General features: G+C 44.1%; 1 protein-coding gene across 1 annotated transcript; it reads left to right on the top strand.

Annotated features, from left to right (window-relative positions):
* Positions 1–1,460: 1,460 nt before the first annotated feature.
* Positions 1,461–6,353, top strand: LOC138363017 (uncharacterized). Its single transcript, XM_069321767.1, has 2 exons — positions 1,461–5,209; positions 5,302–6,353. The coding sequence occupies exon 1, from the start codon at positions 1,469–1,471 to the stop codon at positions 4,622–4,624; it is 3,156 nt and encodes a 1,051-aa protein (XP_069177868.1). The 5' UTR covers positions 1,461–1,468; the 3' UTR covers positions 4,625–5,209; positions 5,302–6,353.
* The last annotated feature ends 9,736 nt before the right edge of the window (positions 6,354–16,089 follow it).

Raw genomic sequence — 16,089 nt, 5'->3', positions numbered from 1 at the left:
ACTTAAAAATAAAGTGAACCTGGATGAGTCAGACTGGATAATACAAGTCCACATGACACGGAAATTACCCAGGGACATACTGGATAAGTTGTTTGTATTAGTAGGTAAGTCATCCTTGACTGTAAATGAGATTACAAAGGGTTTACAAACCATCATAGAACGAGAAAGAGTTAATCCAGAAGAAAAACCATCTAAACCCACATCTGCTACTAATAGTAAACAACAGAGTACAAACAGTGCTCCAAACAAAGCTAAAACATCTTCCCCCTCCACAAAGTGGAATCAGGGCAGTGTAGGAACATATGCAGTTGGTCCTTCCAAACCTACAGTCAACGCATCACCCAAGACGGTGACTCCTCAAGATACTGTTAATGTCTGGAAACCATGTGTGTTTTGTGAGCAATCACATTCCATGTACAATTGCAGACGCTACCCTGATCGTGCAACACGCATAAAACGACTCAAGGAGTTATATAGATGTAGCAAGTGTATAAGGGAACATCATCCCGACAATTGCACAACAGCAATGCGCATCTGCACTAAGTGCCATAAGGGTCAACACCATACTGCACTTTGTGGGGACACAAGTATAAAGTCTCCCAAGCCACAAGAGGAGGAAGGAGCTACAGCATCAGTAAAACTTTGTACTGTGTTACCTGACATAAGTGTCTTCACAACCAGGTCTAACCATAAATCAGCTCTACCTACTGCACGATTGATCATTAGAAATGGAAAGAATAAAGCCACCGTACGTGGATTATTTGATCAGGGGTCCTAACTGACCTTTATATCCAAGGAGTTGGTAGATAAACTGAAACTTACACCTGTAGAGGAGACACGGATAAACATAAAAGGATTCCTGACTAACTCAGGAGCCCGAACTTACGGGGTAGTACGACCCACAGTACGACTAGGAGGTTATGTACGAAAGGTACCAGCACTAGTAGTAGATAGATTTCCAACAGACCTGTATATAGAAGGTCTAGGAACAACAGCCAAATTCCTAGAAGAAAAGGGAATTCCTTTGGCTGATAACATTACTTCGGACAACCTTTCCGATATTGGAATCCTTATGGGATCAGATGTCTACCATAAGTTTATCATAGGAAAGGAAGATTACCACGGTATGAACGTGTTACCATCTGCAGGTGGCTATTTACTAACAGGCCCAGTATTACGGCTAAAACAACCCGCACCTGTGGATCACCAACTTGCCAACACAGTAATGGTTGCATGACTAGGAGAACAGTCTCCACTGCAACTCAGAGACATTTCCGAGGATGAGCTTGATCCCCCAGTATATAAGTTATGGGACCTGGCAACTCTCGGCATTGTCCCTGAACAACCTAGTCCAGATGATGACTGGACTTATAAACAATACCTAGACTCAGTTATCTACAAAGATAATCAGTACTGGGTCAGGTTACCATGGAAGCTGAATCACCCTCAGCTACCCATCAACTACTTCATGGCACAAAATCAATTAAAATCACAGGTGTTACGTTTACAAAGACAACCTGAGAACTTGAAGTTGTACCATGAAATAATACAGAAGCAGCTCGATGACAAATTTATCGAAGTTGTAACAAATGATAACCCAAAGGAAGGACATTATCTGCCACACCACCATGTTCAGAAGGATTCTGCGACTACCCCACTACGGATAGTATTTAATTGCAGTGCTAAGATGGGGCAGAATAGTGTTTCGTTAAATGACTGCCTTCAAACAGGCCCAAGCCTAACACAAAGGCTTTATGACGTGCTGTTAAAGTTTCGTATAGGGACTTATGCATATACGGCCGACATTAGCAAGGCATTCCTTAGGGTAGGTCTTCAAGAAGAAGACCGGAACTACACAAAGTTCCTATGGATTAAGGATCCTAATGATCCAAACAGTGAAATAATCACTTATAGGTTTGCGTCTGTTTTGTTCGGAGCCACGAGCTCACCATTTCTGCTTCAAGCTACCTTGGATACGCACTTGAAGAAGTCCAATAGCCCGAACAAGACAGAAATTAGCAAAAACCTGTATGTGGATAACTTTCAAGGAACAGCCAACAGTGAAAGTAAGCTGTTGGACATATACCATGAGGCCAATCGAGAATTAATGGGAGCCAATATGCCTCTCCAGTCTTGGGTCTCTAACAATGACAAATTAAAACAACTGATCACAACTGAATTTCCCGACTACCAAGTACCCGAGATGACAAAGGTTCTAGGTGTCCAATGGAACACGACAACCGATCAGTTGACAATCAAGTCAGTGGAAACAGATACCACTAACTTAACAATGAGAAAATTGCTATCACAAGTCAGCAAACCCTTCGACCCATTAGGCTTATTAAGTCCAATACTAATTAATGGGAAGATGATAATACAGGAATGTTGGCAACAAAAGATAGGCTGGGATGATCTTCTAACACCTGCCCTACAAGAAAAATGGCAAGGGTTAGTGAAAGATTTAAGCATCCTAGAGTCTGTCAAGTTCCCTAGGAACACAACAGTAAATGAAAAGGAACCAATTAAGTTGCATGTATTTTGTGATGCCTCAGGAAAGGCTTATGGTACAGTAGCTTACCTGGTCTCAAATGGGCAAGCCAATTTGCTCACATCAAAGGCCAGAGTGGCACCTTTAAAGAAAAGATCACTGCCACAACTGGAATTAACAGCCTTACTGCTAGGTGTAAGATTAGCTCATTATCTGATCAAGGCCTTAAGCCACATCCACTTTACAGAAACAGTAGTATGGTCAGATAATGAGGCAGTGCTACAGTGGGTTAAAAACAATAACAGTAAGAATCCTTACGTGAGTAACCGCGTTAAGGAAATACGAGAGTTGTCAGCAGGGTATAAACTAAGATATGTACCTACTAAAGAGAATCCAGCTGACTATCTCTCCCGAGGCCTGACTTTACGGCAATTAACAAAGGCAGAGATGTGGTTCAACGGACCTCAGTGGCTAATCAGCGACCAGTGGCCTGAACAAAAGCCACAAGTCATTGTGACCAATGTCACTGTTCCCACTGAGAACCCGGAACTACCTCAGACTTTGGTAATTGATCCTGCTCGGTACTCTGAACTGAACAAACTTGTAGGTGTCACCCAAGTAGTGTTTGATTTTCTAAAGAAAATAGGAATCAAGCATAATTTCCCTAGTGCCTTAAGGTACTGGGTTAAAAGAGCTCAGACCGACACATTCGGGACAGAAATTGACAATGTTCCTAAGAAGCTACAACATGATCTGGGTCTCTGGTTAGACACTGACAATTATAACTTGATAAGATGCGGAGGACGCTTACAACATGCTGACATAGATCTGGAGGCAAAAAATCCAATATTGCTCCCTCGTCACCACATAGTAAGCAAACTAATTGTGTTACATATACACAAATACTGCACTCTGCATGGTGGGGTATTAGATACTCTCACAGAATTAAGACAACAGTACTGGCTACCCCAAGGTAGACAGACAGTAAAATCCATAATCAAATCCTGTGTTGTATGCCGGAGATACGATGCCAGAGTGTGTCCATATCCTGGCCCTCCTCCACTTCCGAAGGAACGAGTCGTACATATTCATCCTTTTGAGACAACAGGAGTAGATTTCACAGGAGCACTAACACTGACAGGCACTAAAGACAAGAAACCAGTAAAGGCCTATATCTGTCTTTTTACTTGTGCCACAACAAGGGCAGTCCATCTAGAAGTGACTCCCGATATGAGTGCCGAAGCATTCTTACAGGCTTTCCGCAGGTTTGCTTCACGTAGATCTTGTCCCAAGTTAATGATTTCAGACAATGGGTCCAACTTGGTGGCAGGAGAAGCATGCCTGAGGAAAATCTGGACACACCCCAAGGTACGCACAGCCCTAACTCAACGGCAGTGCTATTGGAAATTCATACCTCCCAGAGCACCATGGCATGGAGGCTTCTATGAACGGATGGTTGGTACGGTGAAACGGTCTTTACGGAAAACCCTACACCGCCAAAAGATTGACCTTCAGGAGCTTCAAACAGTAATCATAGAAATAGAAGCACGAGTTAACAACCGACCACTTACCTACCTCTCTGATGATGCTTTGCAGCGTGAACCATTAAGTCCAGCTCATTTGATGTATGGGAGACCTCTCAAAACACTTGTGTCCCTTACGGATGAGGAACCAGAGGATCCTTCATATGTCAAAGAGAGTGATTTGGTTCAACGTTTCAAACATCTTTCAGGGGTGATAAGTCGGTGGAATGACGTATGGACTCGTGAATACCTAACAGCTCTGAGGGAGTATCATTACGGGGCAAACAGTCCCTATAATAGAATTAACTTGAACCCTGGTGACATAGTTCTGGTGGATAGTGACGGACCACGCTCGGAGTGGCCTATAGGAGAAATAGTCTCTGTTCATCCAGACAGCCAGGGCATCTTGAGAATAGTGAAAGTAAAATGCAAAGGCAACACTACTCTCAAAACTTTAGAGAAATTAGTACCTTTAGAACTGGCCAGGAAAGAAGACGTACAACGACTTCCAGCACCCGATACGCCAGTACGGGACATACGTCCCCAACGGACTGCTGCACAACAATGTAAACTCAAATTAAAGCAGCACTATAATTCTGAGGGAGAAGAATAAAGTGATCGCAGTCCTTACCGGGACTTCGACCCGTGTTCTGCCCCTGGGAATTATGTCGGGAAACCGACACACACACACAACTACACACACAAATAACACAGTCTCCCCTAGTCTATACTCCCTTCAGGATGGAAAATGGGAGACTCCGTGACGTCATCGACTCCGTGACGTCATCAAAGTCATCGTATATTTACATTATGAAACATTGTTAATAGATTAGTTTAGTATCTAAAGTTAATAAAAAAGTAATCACTAAGAATGAATATAATTATTTACATCAAATAGTAGCTAGGTTCCCTTGTTAATGTAAAATTACTTTGAGTGAGGAACCAGAGCATAAGAGCGTCACCCCGGAGAGGAAGGCGTCCATACATACAACATCAACAAAAGATGGGATGAGCATACCACGCTGTCTTAACTGGTGTAAACAGCTAGACACCCCATTTACGTGTCAACACCAGCCACACAGCCTAACAACATCACAACGACATCTGTATCCGTCTACCAAGTATTGTTTATTATTCAAGTGCACTGTTTAATATAAATATGTAGATGGTTATGTCGTAGGACATCCCCAAAAACACCGTACGTGTACCCCATTACAGCCCTCACAGTTCATGTCATACCTGTAATTGATATGTTTAGGGAACTTTGATTAATCCTTGCATCCCATACAGGTAAATTGTGAGAGGAGCTTCAAGAATCTGTGCAGACAGTTGGTTCATACACATAATTAACTACTTGTTTGCCAAGCCTTGTCCTTCCCACCAGCCGCCATTACGTGGCACAAAGAGGCAGGGCCACACCCATCTTGAGGCTACACCTACACGCCTTACTAGGCCCATTCTACTGGCACAGCTAAGACATTATAGCAGTAGCAGTAGTTATAATTAATTACTTATAATGAAATAACTGAAATAATAGTTTTAAAGGTAAACAATTGGTAGTTTAAGAAGGGACTATAACAAAGTGGTTTAAGCTACCAATTGTCCCTCCCAATAGTGTGTAAGAAGATTTCAGGCAGTTTACCAGTACATACAGTCCACTTAATTAATACTTACTTACTAAGAAAATAAATAAGACATAACTTTATTTTATTAAATCAATTTGAAAAGAGAGATTAGCTGCCTGGAATTTTTCCCCACAGAGACAGAACACACCAGAACTGCTGGGACCGTCGCAAAGAACTTCACAAGAACTTCGAGAAGGAGAAGATTGACTGATTGATGAAGATTAAGTCACCAAGAGGTGGCACGGGCATGAATAGCCCGAAAGTGGTAAATTTTTTGGAGTGAATGTGATCTTTGGTCGTGAAAGTATATACTGTGTGCTGAGCTCGTATCAAACCGTCAATCCAGACTCTGTGGCTGCTATCGCGGGGGAGGACACTGATTGAGTGTTTATGAGGGTCTCCAGCTGCTGGACATCTTTTTTGACCAGAAGAGTGGCAGTGTTGATGGCTTCAGAGTGGTTACTGCAATATTCAGGGACTCTTAAAGCTCTACTAAGGTCGTTGGTTGCTTCACAATCCAGGAAATAGTGAAGTAGTGGCTTTCCTGTGATTGTTTGGCAGAAGATGCATTCCAACTCTCTGGGTTCACCAATCTCCCAGTTGCATCTGTAACCTAGACGTAGTCTATATAACCGAACTGTTATAACCGAACTGTTATTTCCCTGTGAATTCCTTTCGGGATATTTAGCCTGTCTTGGTGGCCTGAAGATACCATATTGCAGAGGGCGACTCTTCTGCTACTCTCTTGTAGATGGGCTTTGTAACCCGAGGGTGTGAAGTCGCACCACTGAAGTCTTCCGACCTCTCACCAGTCATCCTACAAAGTTGGAGGAGGCGAGCCCCTAGCGTCTGGCCTACAATCGTGATCAGACAAATAGACAAATTTTTTTTTTTATTGGCGTCATTTCTTTTTATTTCCCCTCAAAATAGCACAAGAGGAATTTCTTAAATGTTGATTAAAGATGCAGAGTTAAAACGATGAAATTTGTGTAATTAGACGTTGTTGATTCTATAGTCTCATTTTGTCTTGCCTTAGCTCCTGGCCCCGGGTCTGATGACGTTTCCAACACACACCTGTCCTGATATCTGACATTTTATAAGCCTAAGATATTACTTTTCATTAACCGCGGCACATCTCCTGAGTCAGGTGTGAACAACGGGCTCACTAGACATTAAGTTATTGAATATATCAACAAAGAACAGAACACGAAACAATGGATATCAGTTGGATAAGTATAGATTGACAAGAGACCTGGGTAAATACTGGTTCGCTAACAGGGTTGTTGATTTGTGGAACCAATTACCGCGTAACATAATAGACGTAGGATCCCTTGATTGTTTCAAGCGTAGGTTAGACATATATATGAATGAATTTGGGTGGAAATAAATAGAAGCTGCCACGTATGGGTCGATATAGACCTTCGCCAGTTGCTTTAATTCTTATGTTCATAGTTACCTTTAGAGTAGAGGAGATGAGCCTCTCTCCAGGCCTCCTGAGTCAGGTGTCCAGGATGACTTCCTGAATGTTCCGCATCCGCCGCCATCTTGCTCCTCCTCCTTGTGGCTTTTCTCGCTTCCTCTTCCTCCTCCTCCTCTCCTGCCACTCATGTAATGAGTCACTCCCTCCCACCCCCTCTTCCACCTCATCACCAGCCTCTCTCTCTCTCTCCCTTCTTCCTCCTTCCTCTTCTGTTTGTCTTCCTATTCCCCTCCTTTCTTTCAGCTTGATCATTATCCCTCTTTGCCACATTCTATCCACTCCCGCTCCCCCCTCTCATTCTTCTTCCCCCCCTCTTATCCTCCCCCCCCTCTTATCCTTCCCCCCCCCTCTTATCCTTCCCCCCCCCCTCCCATCAGTTCCAGGTAAGAAACGGGAAGTGAGCAACAGGCAGTGAACTGTGACTGTTAACACTTGTTTGTGTACACCACCGTGTACACCACCACGTGTACACCACCACGTGTACATGGCTACCACCACCACCACCTGGATACGCCCACAATAACCACATGTACACGCCCCACCCCCTTTACTCCACGACCACGTGCACACGTCCACTACGATCACATGTACACGCCCAACTCGCAAATGTACACACCTACCATGTGCACATGTCTAAGTTCACCAAGCAAGCGTGCACACTAACACCACGCGCACATGTGTTCGCACACTATACGAACACGTGTACACGCTCAGTATGTACATGTGTACAGGCTCAGTGTGTACACGCTCACCCAGAACATATCGCTAGGAACAAAGTGTTTGAATTACCACAAGTAAGGTCAGACAAGCTACAGGAGACGTCTATGGAGACAATGAACGTCTCAAGAGACCGCGAACACTAGTTTATGACAGATTGCTGCAAGTAACACGTCTCCCAACACTTGTAAACTCCGGGAAAAAGAACCAGGATGTACTCAGTATTACATTAGTAAAGTGACCAATTATCAAGGTTTCCATTGATAATTTGTCAATGTTAAACAATTATCAAGGTTTCCATTGATAATTGGCTTTGATAATTTCCATTGATAATTGGCTTTGATAATTTCCATTGATAATTGGCTTTGATAATTTCCATTGATAATTGGTTTTGATAATTTCCATTGATAATTGGCTTTGATAATTTCCATTGATAATTGGCTTTGATAATTTAAATTGATAGTTGGTTTTGATAAGTTCCATTGATAATTGGCTTTGATAATTTCCATTGATAATTGGCTTTGATAATTTAAATTGATAATTGGCTTTGATAATTTCCATTGATAATAAACCCAAAAGGCAAGAGATACCTGGAGGGAGAGAATTATGAGGAGAAAGCGCCAAGCCATTACGACTATATAGCACTTGGATGGGGTCAGGATATGGATTTGGGATAGGACGGGGGAAAGGAATGGTGCCCAACCACTTGGATGGTCGGGGATTGAACGCCGACCTGCAGGAAGCTAGACTGTCGCTCTACCGTCCAGCCAGCGGAGTCCTGTAGATATTTCTTCCACTCACAGATACTAAACATATCCTCATAATCTACCAGAAGATTAAGACTGTAGGTGTCTAGACTTTAAACATGTTGGGTGTATGACAAACATCATGGGAGATAGGTACATTAGGTCAACCTTGCTGACCTTTGACCTGAACCACTGTAACCCTCCTTTCTTTCCGCTTGATCATTATCCCTCTTTGCCACATTCTATCCACTCCTGCTCCCCCTCTCATCCGTCTCCCCCCCTCTCATCCTCCCCCCCCCCTCTCATCCGTCACCCCCCTCCCATCCTCCCCCCCCCCCTCTCATCCTTCCCCCCCCTCTCATCCTTCTCCCCCCCCTCACACCACAGGGAGAGCCGGTCGGCCGAGCGGACAGCACGCTGGACTTGTGATCCTGTGGTCCTGGGTTCGATCCCAGGTGCCGGCGAGAAACAATGGTCAGAGTTTCTTTCACCCTATGCCCGTTACCTAGCAGTAAAATAGGTACCTGGGTGTTAGTCAGCTGTCACGGGCTGCTTCCTGGGGGTGGAGGCCTGGTCGAGGACCGGGCCGCGGGGACACTTAAAGCCCCGAAATCATCTCAAGATAACCTCAAGATAACCCTCGTATAGGTTACAGGTAGCAATAGTGAAGCGTACCCAAGACTGTCAACACAAATCAGGTTACAGTGCCCAAAATACTCACCCAGACATCACCAACGCCCTGACTGCCACCTCTCTCACCTGGAATATAAAGAACGATATATTAATGGCAGGCACATCAAAGTGATAAGGATATAAAATAACATTATTTAGTTACATGAATTGTCATCCACACACAGGGGCCTGGTAGCCTGGTGGATAGCGCGCAGGGCTTGTAATTCTGTGGTGCGGGTTCGATTCCCGCACCAGGCAGAAACAAATGGGAAAAGTTTCTTTCACCCTGAATGTCCCTGTTCCCTAGCAGTAAAAGACTAACTGACTAACTGGGAGTTAGTCAGCTGTCACGGCTGCTTCCTGGTGTGTGTGTGTGTGGAAAAATAAGTAGTTAGTAAACAGTTGATTGACAGTGAAGACGCGGGCCGGAAGAGCAAAGCTCAACCCCCACAAACACAACTAGGTGAATACAACTAGGTTAATACAATTAGGTGAATACACTAACGTGGAAATAAACATTCTATTAATTTGAGCTCTAGGAGACTCGAACCGTGGACCCCACGTGTGTGTGAGTCTCAAGCTCTATCGACCGAGCTTTAAGTAGCCTTAATAAGGAAAGCTTCCACAAGCAGCAGGATTTTTCGATTTTTTCCTGACTACTTCAGAAGCTCAGAGGAATTACTGACCTACGCCATATAAATATTTATACTTGGTCTAGCACATATATGTACTATATTAGGCCTAAAATAGCGTGTATTAGGCCTAGGATAGCTAGAAGAGGTTCGGTTAAGTCTTATACTTATGTTGCTGGTAAAAAAAAAAGTTCCAGAGTTGTCAAAGTTCAATAATACAAAAAGGTCAACTTTCTGGTGGTCCATCACTACATACTGGTACTTTCCACCAAATAGTTACTTTTGTTGTCTTAGATTCAGCTACTTGGAACAAAAGTTCATAGTAGCACGGGCTATGGTGAGCCCGTAGTGGCCTTAATAGTTACCGTAAGTACTTTTCAGGAGGATGTGCTGTCGAAACCCTTTTGTGTATTTATTTAGTTATTTATATATATACAAGAAGGTACATTGTACATTGGGATTATGAGAGTATATAGCATTGATGTTTTTACATTCTTGTAGAGCCACAAACACGCATAGCGTTTCGGGCAGGTATATAGCGGCTTCATTTAATATGTATTCTCTGTACTTACTAACTTAATTAACCACTGTATTATGTCACACGTATTTTTGTAAGTAAAATTATTCTTATTAATATTATTATTAAAATATGTACCCCCAGCCGGGAGCCGCTTCACTCCGTACTCTACGACAAACACAGAAAACTGACCAGACGTGTTGGAGGGGGATACTAGCCTACGTTTCATGGCAGAGTTGTCGTATTCTTTTCTATCTATAATATATACTTAGGTTGGCATTGAGGTCCCCACAAGGTCAAACTACTGACCTTCCCTAGAATGCAACCCTATTACAGTTGCCCAACTCCCGGCTGCCTACTTACTATTAAGTGAACAGAGACATTAGGTGAAAAAGAAACGTCCCCAACCATTTATGTCCCGCTTCTGGGATTCGAAACCAGGATCCCCGAGTGTGAGTCGAGAACGTAGACCACTGTACTACAGTACTTAAAATATTTGCATTCTTAACCAATACAAAATATTCAGAAAAACTTATCCGATTGTCGGAAAATGAAAAAACAGGAAATACGTTAAATGACGCAACCAAATTTATACCAAAACCCTTCAAGTAACACTATGAACAAAATACACAAGTCACTAAAATAAGGGGGTCATGTTTCAGTAACAGGGGGGGTCATGTTTCAGTAACAGGGAGGGTCATGTTTCAGTAACAGGGGGGGTCATGTTTCAGTAACAGGGGGGGTCATGTTTCAGTAACAGGGGGGGTCATGTTTCAGTAACAGGGGGGGTCATGTTTCAGTAACAGGGAGGGTCATGTTTCAGTAACAGGGGGGGTCATGTTTCAGTAACAGGGGGGGTCATGTTTCAGTAACAGGGGGGGTCATGTTTCAGTAACAGGGGGGGTCATGTTTCAGTAACAGGGAGGGTCATGTTTCAGTAACAGGGGGGGTCATGTTTCAGTAACAGGGGGGGTCATGTTTCAGTAACAGGGGGGGTCATGTTTCAGTAACAGGGGGGGTCATGTTTCAGTAACAGGGAGGCTCATGTTTCAGTAACAGAGGGGGTCATGTTTCAGTAACAGGGGGGGGGTCATGTTTCAGTAACAGGGGGGGTCATGTTTCAGTAACAGGGGGGGTCATGTTTCAGTAACAGAGGGGGTCATGTTTCAGTAACAGGGGGGTCATGTTTCAGTAACAGGGAGGGTCATGTTTCAGTAACAGAGGGGGTCATGTTTCAGTAACAGGGGGGGTCATGTTTCAGTAACAGGGAGGGTCATGTTTCAGTAACAGGGGGGGTCATGTTTCAGTAACAGAGGGGGTCATGTTTCAGTAACAGGGGTCATGTTTCAGTAACAGGGGGGGGGGTCATGTTTCAGTAACAGGGAGGGTCATGTTTCAGTAACAGGGAGGGTCATGTTTCAGTAACAGGGGGGGTCATGTTTCAGTAACAGGGAGGGTCATGTTTCAGTAACAGGGAGGGTCATGTTTCAGTAACAGAGGGGGTCATGTTTCAGTAACAGGGGGGGTCATGTTTCAGTAACAGGGAGGGTCACGTTTCAGTAACAGGGGGGGTCATGTTTCAGTAACAGAGGGGGTCATGTTTCAGTAACAGGGAGGGTCATGTTTCAGTAACAGGGGGGGGTCATGTTTCAGTAACAGGGAGGGTCATGTTTCAGTAACAGGGAGGGTCATGTTTCAGTAACAGGGAGGGTCATGTTTCAGTAACAGGGGGGGGTCATGTTTCAGTAACAGGGAGGGTCATGTTTCAGTAACAGAGGGAGGGTCATGTTTCAGTAACAGGGGGGGGTCATGTTTCAGTAACAGGGAACAGGGAGGGTCATGTTTTCAGTTAACAGGGGGGGGTCATGTTTCAGTAACAGGGAGGGTCATGTTTCAGTAACAGGGGGGGTCATGTTTCAGTAACAGGGAGGGTCAATGTTCTTCCAGTAACAGGGTAAGGGTCATGTTTCAGTAACAGGAGGGTCATGTTTCAGTAACAGGGGGGGGGGTCATGTTTCAGTAACAGGGTCAGGTTTTCAGTAACAGGGGGAGGGGTCATGTTCAGTAACAAGGGGAGGGTCAGTTTCCAGTAACAGGGGGGTCATATTTTTCAGTAACAGGGAGTGTCATGTTCAGTAACAGGGAGGGTCATGTTTTCAGTAACAGGGAGGGTCATGTTTCAGTAACAGGGAGGGTCATGTTTCAGTAACAGGGAGGGTCATGTTTCAGTAACAGGGGGGGTCATGTTTCAGTAACAGGGAGGGTCATGTTTCAGTAACAGGGAGGGTCATGTTTCAGTAACAGGGAGGGTCATGTTTCAGTAACAGGGGGGGTCATGTTTCAGTAACAGGGAGGGTCATGTTTCAGTAACAGGGAGGGTCATGTTTCAGTAACAGGGAGGGTCATGTTTCAGTAACAGGGAGGGTCATGTTTCAGTAACAGGAGGGTCATGTTTCAGTAACAGGGAGGGTCATGTTTCAGTAACAGGGGGGGGGTCATGTTTCAGTAACAGGGTCCACATCCAACATGTGGGACAGAAGGACTGTCTTTTGACCCAAGATCACCAAGGAGACGCCACCGAGCAAAAGGCAATATAATGTACTAAACACAAAAAGTTGGATTATTGCGGTAAGCTCAACTGCATGGTGGACTCCGAGCCCGAGGGCCGCAGTAATGAAGGCAGCGAAGAGCAGAGATGAACTGATGTAGGATAACAGCTCCCAGCTTCCCAGTTTCATTAGGGACAACAATGGTATTCTTAATGAATCCTGGTGTGTGAGAGAGAGAGAGAGAGAGAGAGAGAGAGAGAGAGAGAGAGAGAGAGAGAGAGAGAGAGAGAGAGAGAGAGAGAGAGAGAGAGAGAGAGAGAGACAGAGACAGAGAGAGAGAGAGAAACAGAGACAGAGACAGAGAGAGAGAGAGAGAGAGAGAGAGAGAGAGAGAGAGAGAGAGAGAGAGAGAGAGAGAGAGAGAGAGACAGAGACAGAGACAGAGACAGAGACAGAGACAGAGAGACAGAGACAGAGACAGAGACAGAGAGAGAGAGAGAGACAGAGAGCAGAGAGAGAGAGAGAGAAAGAGAGAGAGAGAGAGAGAGAGAGAGAGAGAGAGAGAGAAAGAGAGAGAGAGAGAGAGAGAGAGAGAGAGAGAGAGAGAGAGAGAGAGAGAGAGAGAGAGAGAGAGAAAGAGAGAGAAAGAGAGAGAAAGAGAGAGAGAGAGAGAGAGAGAGAGAGAGAGAGAGAGAGAGAGAGAGAGAGAGAGAGAGAGAGAGAGAGAGAGAGAGAGAGAGAGAGAGACAGAGACAGAGAGAGAGAGAGAGAGAGAGAGAGAGAGAGAGAGAGAGAGAGAGAGAGATAAGAGAAAAAGCAGAGAAATGTAGAGAAAACGAAAGAATGAGATAAAAAGAGAGATCTAGTTCTTGGGCCCCGTCTCCCTGCCATAAGTAGTCTTCTGCAATGTTATAAAATGTTCTAATGCTTTTCCTTATCTATCTATATAACTGTAGATGTTGTTTGCCTCCACAACCTACTCCTTGAGCTCATCACATACATCACCAACTAATTGGCTACAATAAAGTTGAAATAATTAACTTCCTAGTTAATTTACATTTTTCTAATTTCCTTCTGTGATTTCTCGTGTTTCCTATCGACCGAAACACAGTCTTTGTCTGCTTTGACTATCGCTCGCAAATCTTGTACGTTGTGATCATAGCTCCTCTGGTTTTTATTGTTTCATATGATAAGAGGTTCTTAAACTGTCGAATTTGCTTACCTGTCTTAATTGTGTAACCTGGCGGCAAATATCTGAACTTTCTCCAGGTAAGACACCTGGAGGGTCTCAGTGTATATACCGAGACTTTACTATAGTCCTGGAATATGTTCAGTACTAAAGGGTTCTGGGGCCAGATTCACGAAGTAGTTACGTAAACACTTACGAACCTGTACATCTTTTCTCAATCTATGGAGGCTTTGTTTACTATTATTAAACAGTTAATGAGCTCCGAAGCACCAGGAGGCTGTTTACAACAATAACAACAGTCGATTGGGAAGTTTTCATGCTTGTAAACTGTTTAATAAATGTAATCAAAGCCGTCAAAGATCGAGGAAAGATGTACAAGTTCGTAAGTACTTGCGTAACGGCTTCGTGAATCTGGCCCCACGCTTCCCAATGTCACTCCACACTGCTGGCCTGTATACACCCACAATGTAGCAAGTTACAAACATAAAGTAACACCATTTTTGTTCCTGGCGGTTTTGTTACTTGTGTCTCCAAAGTAAAATAAATTGCTATTATTCTCCCTCAAACTTTGCTCTGATCTTTGCTTCGGCAGCCTTCAGGTACCTTCAAGACGTCTTCCTTAAGCTGAGGCAAAGGTCAAAGCAACGGTTGAGGAGAACAATAGCAATTTTATTATACTTTGGAGACATAATTATCAGAAAAGAGCACTCACCACCCCAGGAACAAATTAAAAAAAAAATCGTTACAGAGTGTAACATGCATAATGAAAATGAGAAGGCAATTTATCCCTGAGCTGTGGTGTGTGTGTGTGTGTGTGTGTGTGTGTGTGTGTGTGTGTGTGTGTGTGTGTGTGTGTGTGTACTCACCTAGTTGTGCTTGCGGGGGATTGAGCTCTGGCTCTTTGGTACCGCCTCTCAACCGTCAATCAACAGGTGTACAGATTCCTGAGCCTATTGGGCTCTATCATATCTACACTTGAAACTGTGTATGGAGTCAGCCTCCACCACATCACTTCCTAATGCATTCCATTTGTCAACCACTCTGACACTAAAAAAGTTCTTTCTAATATCTCTGTGGCTCATTTGGGCGCTCAGTTTCCACCTGTGTCCCCTTGTGCGTGTGCCCCTTGTGTTAAATAGCCTGTCTTTATCTACCCTATCAATTCCCTTGAGAATCTTGAATGTGGTGATCATGTCCCCCCCTAACTCTTCTGTCTTCCAGCGAAGTGAGGTTTAATTCCCGTAGTCTCTCCTCGTAGCTCATACCTCTCAGCTCGGGTACTAGTCTGGTGGCAAATCTTTGAACCTTTTCCAGTTTAGTCTTATCCTTGACTAGATATGGACTCCATGCTGGGGCTGCATACTCCAGGATTGGCCTGACATTTGTGGTATACAAAGTTCTGAATGATTCTTTACACAAATTTCTGAATGCCGTTCGTATGTTGGCCAGCCTGGCATATGCCGCTGATGTTATCCTCTTGATATGTGCTGCAGGAGACAGGTCTGGCGTGATATCAACTCCCAAGTCTTTTTCTTTTTCTGACTCCTGAAGAATTTCCTCTCCCAGATGATACCTTGTATTTGGCCTCCTGCTCCCTACACCTATCTTCATTATATTACATTTGGTTGTAGTTAAACTCTAACAACCACTTGTTCGACCATTCCTGCAGTTTGTCTAGGTCTTCTTGAAGCCTCAAACAGTCCTCTTCTGTCTTAATCCTTCTCATAATTTTGGCTTCGTCCGCAAACATTGAGAGAAATGAATCTATACCCTCCGGGAGATCATTTACATATATCAGAAACTAAGATAGGACCGAGTACAGAGCCCTGTGGGACTCCACTGGTGACTTCATGCCAATCGGAGGTCTCACCCCTCACCGTACCTCTCTGCTTCCTATTGCTTAGGTACTCCCTTATCCACTGGAGCACCTTACCACCTACACCTGCCTGTC

Source organism: Procambarus clarkii, chromosome 10, assembly GCF_040958095.1.
Source record: "Procambarus clarkii isolate CNS0578487 chromosome 10, FALCON_Pclarkii_2.0, whole genome shotgun sequence".
In the NCBI taxonomy this organism is placed as follows: domain Eukaryota; kingdom Metazoa; phylum Arthropoda; class Malacostraca; order Decapoda; family Cambaridae; genus Procambarus; species Procambarus clarkii.
This window is presented reverse-complemented; position numbering and strand designations above follow the sequence as displayed.

Coding starts and splice junctions, on each gene's coding strand:
- LOC138363017 (XM_069321767.1), top strand. CDS start 1,469: ATGGCACAAAATCAATTAAAATCACAGGTGTTACGTTTACAAAGACAA.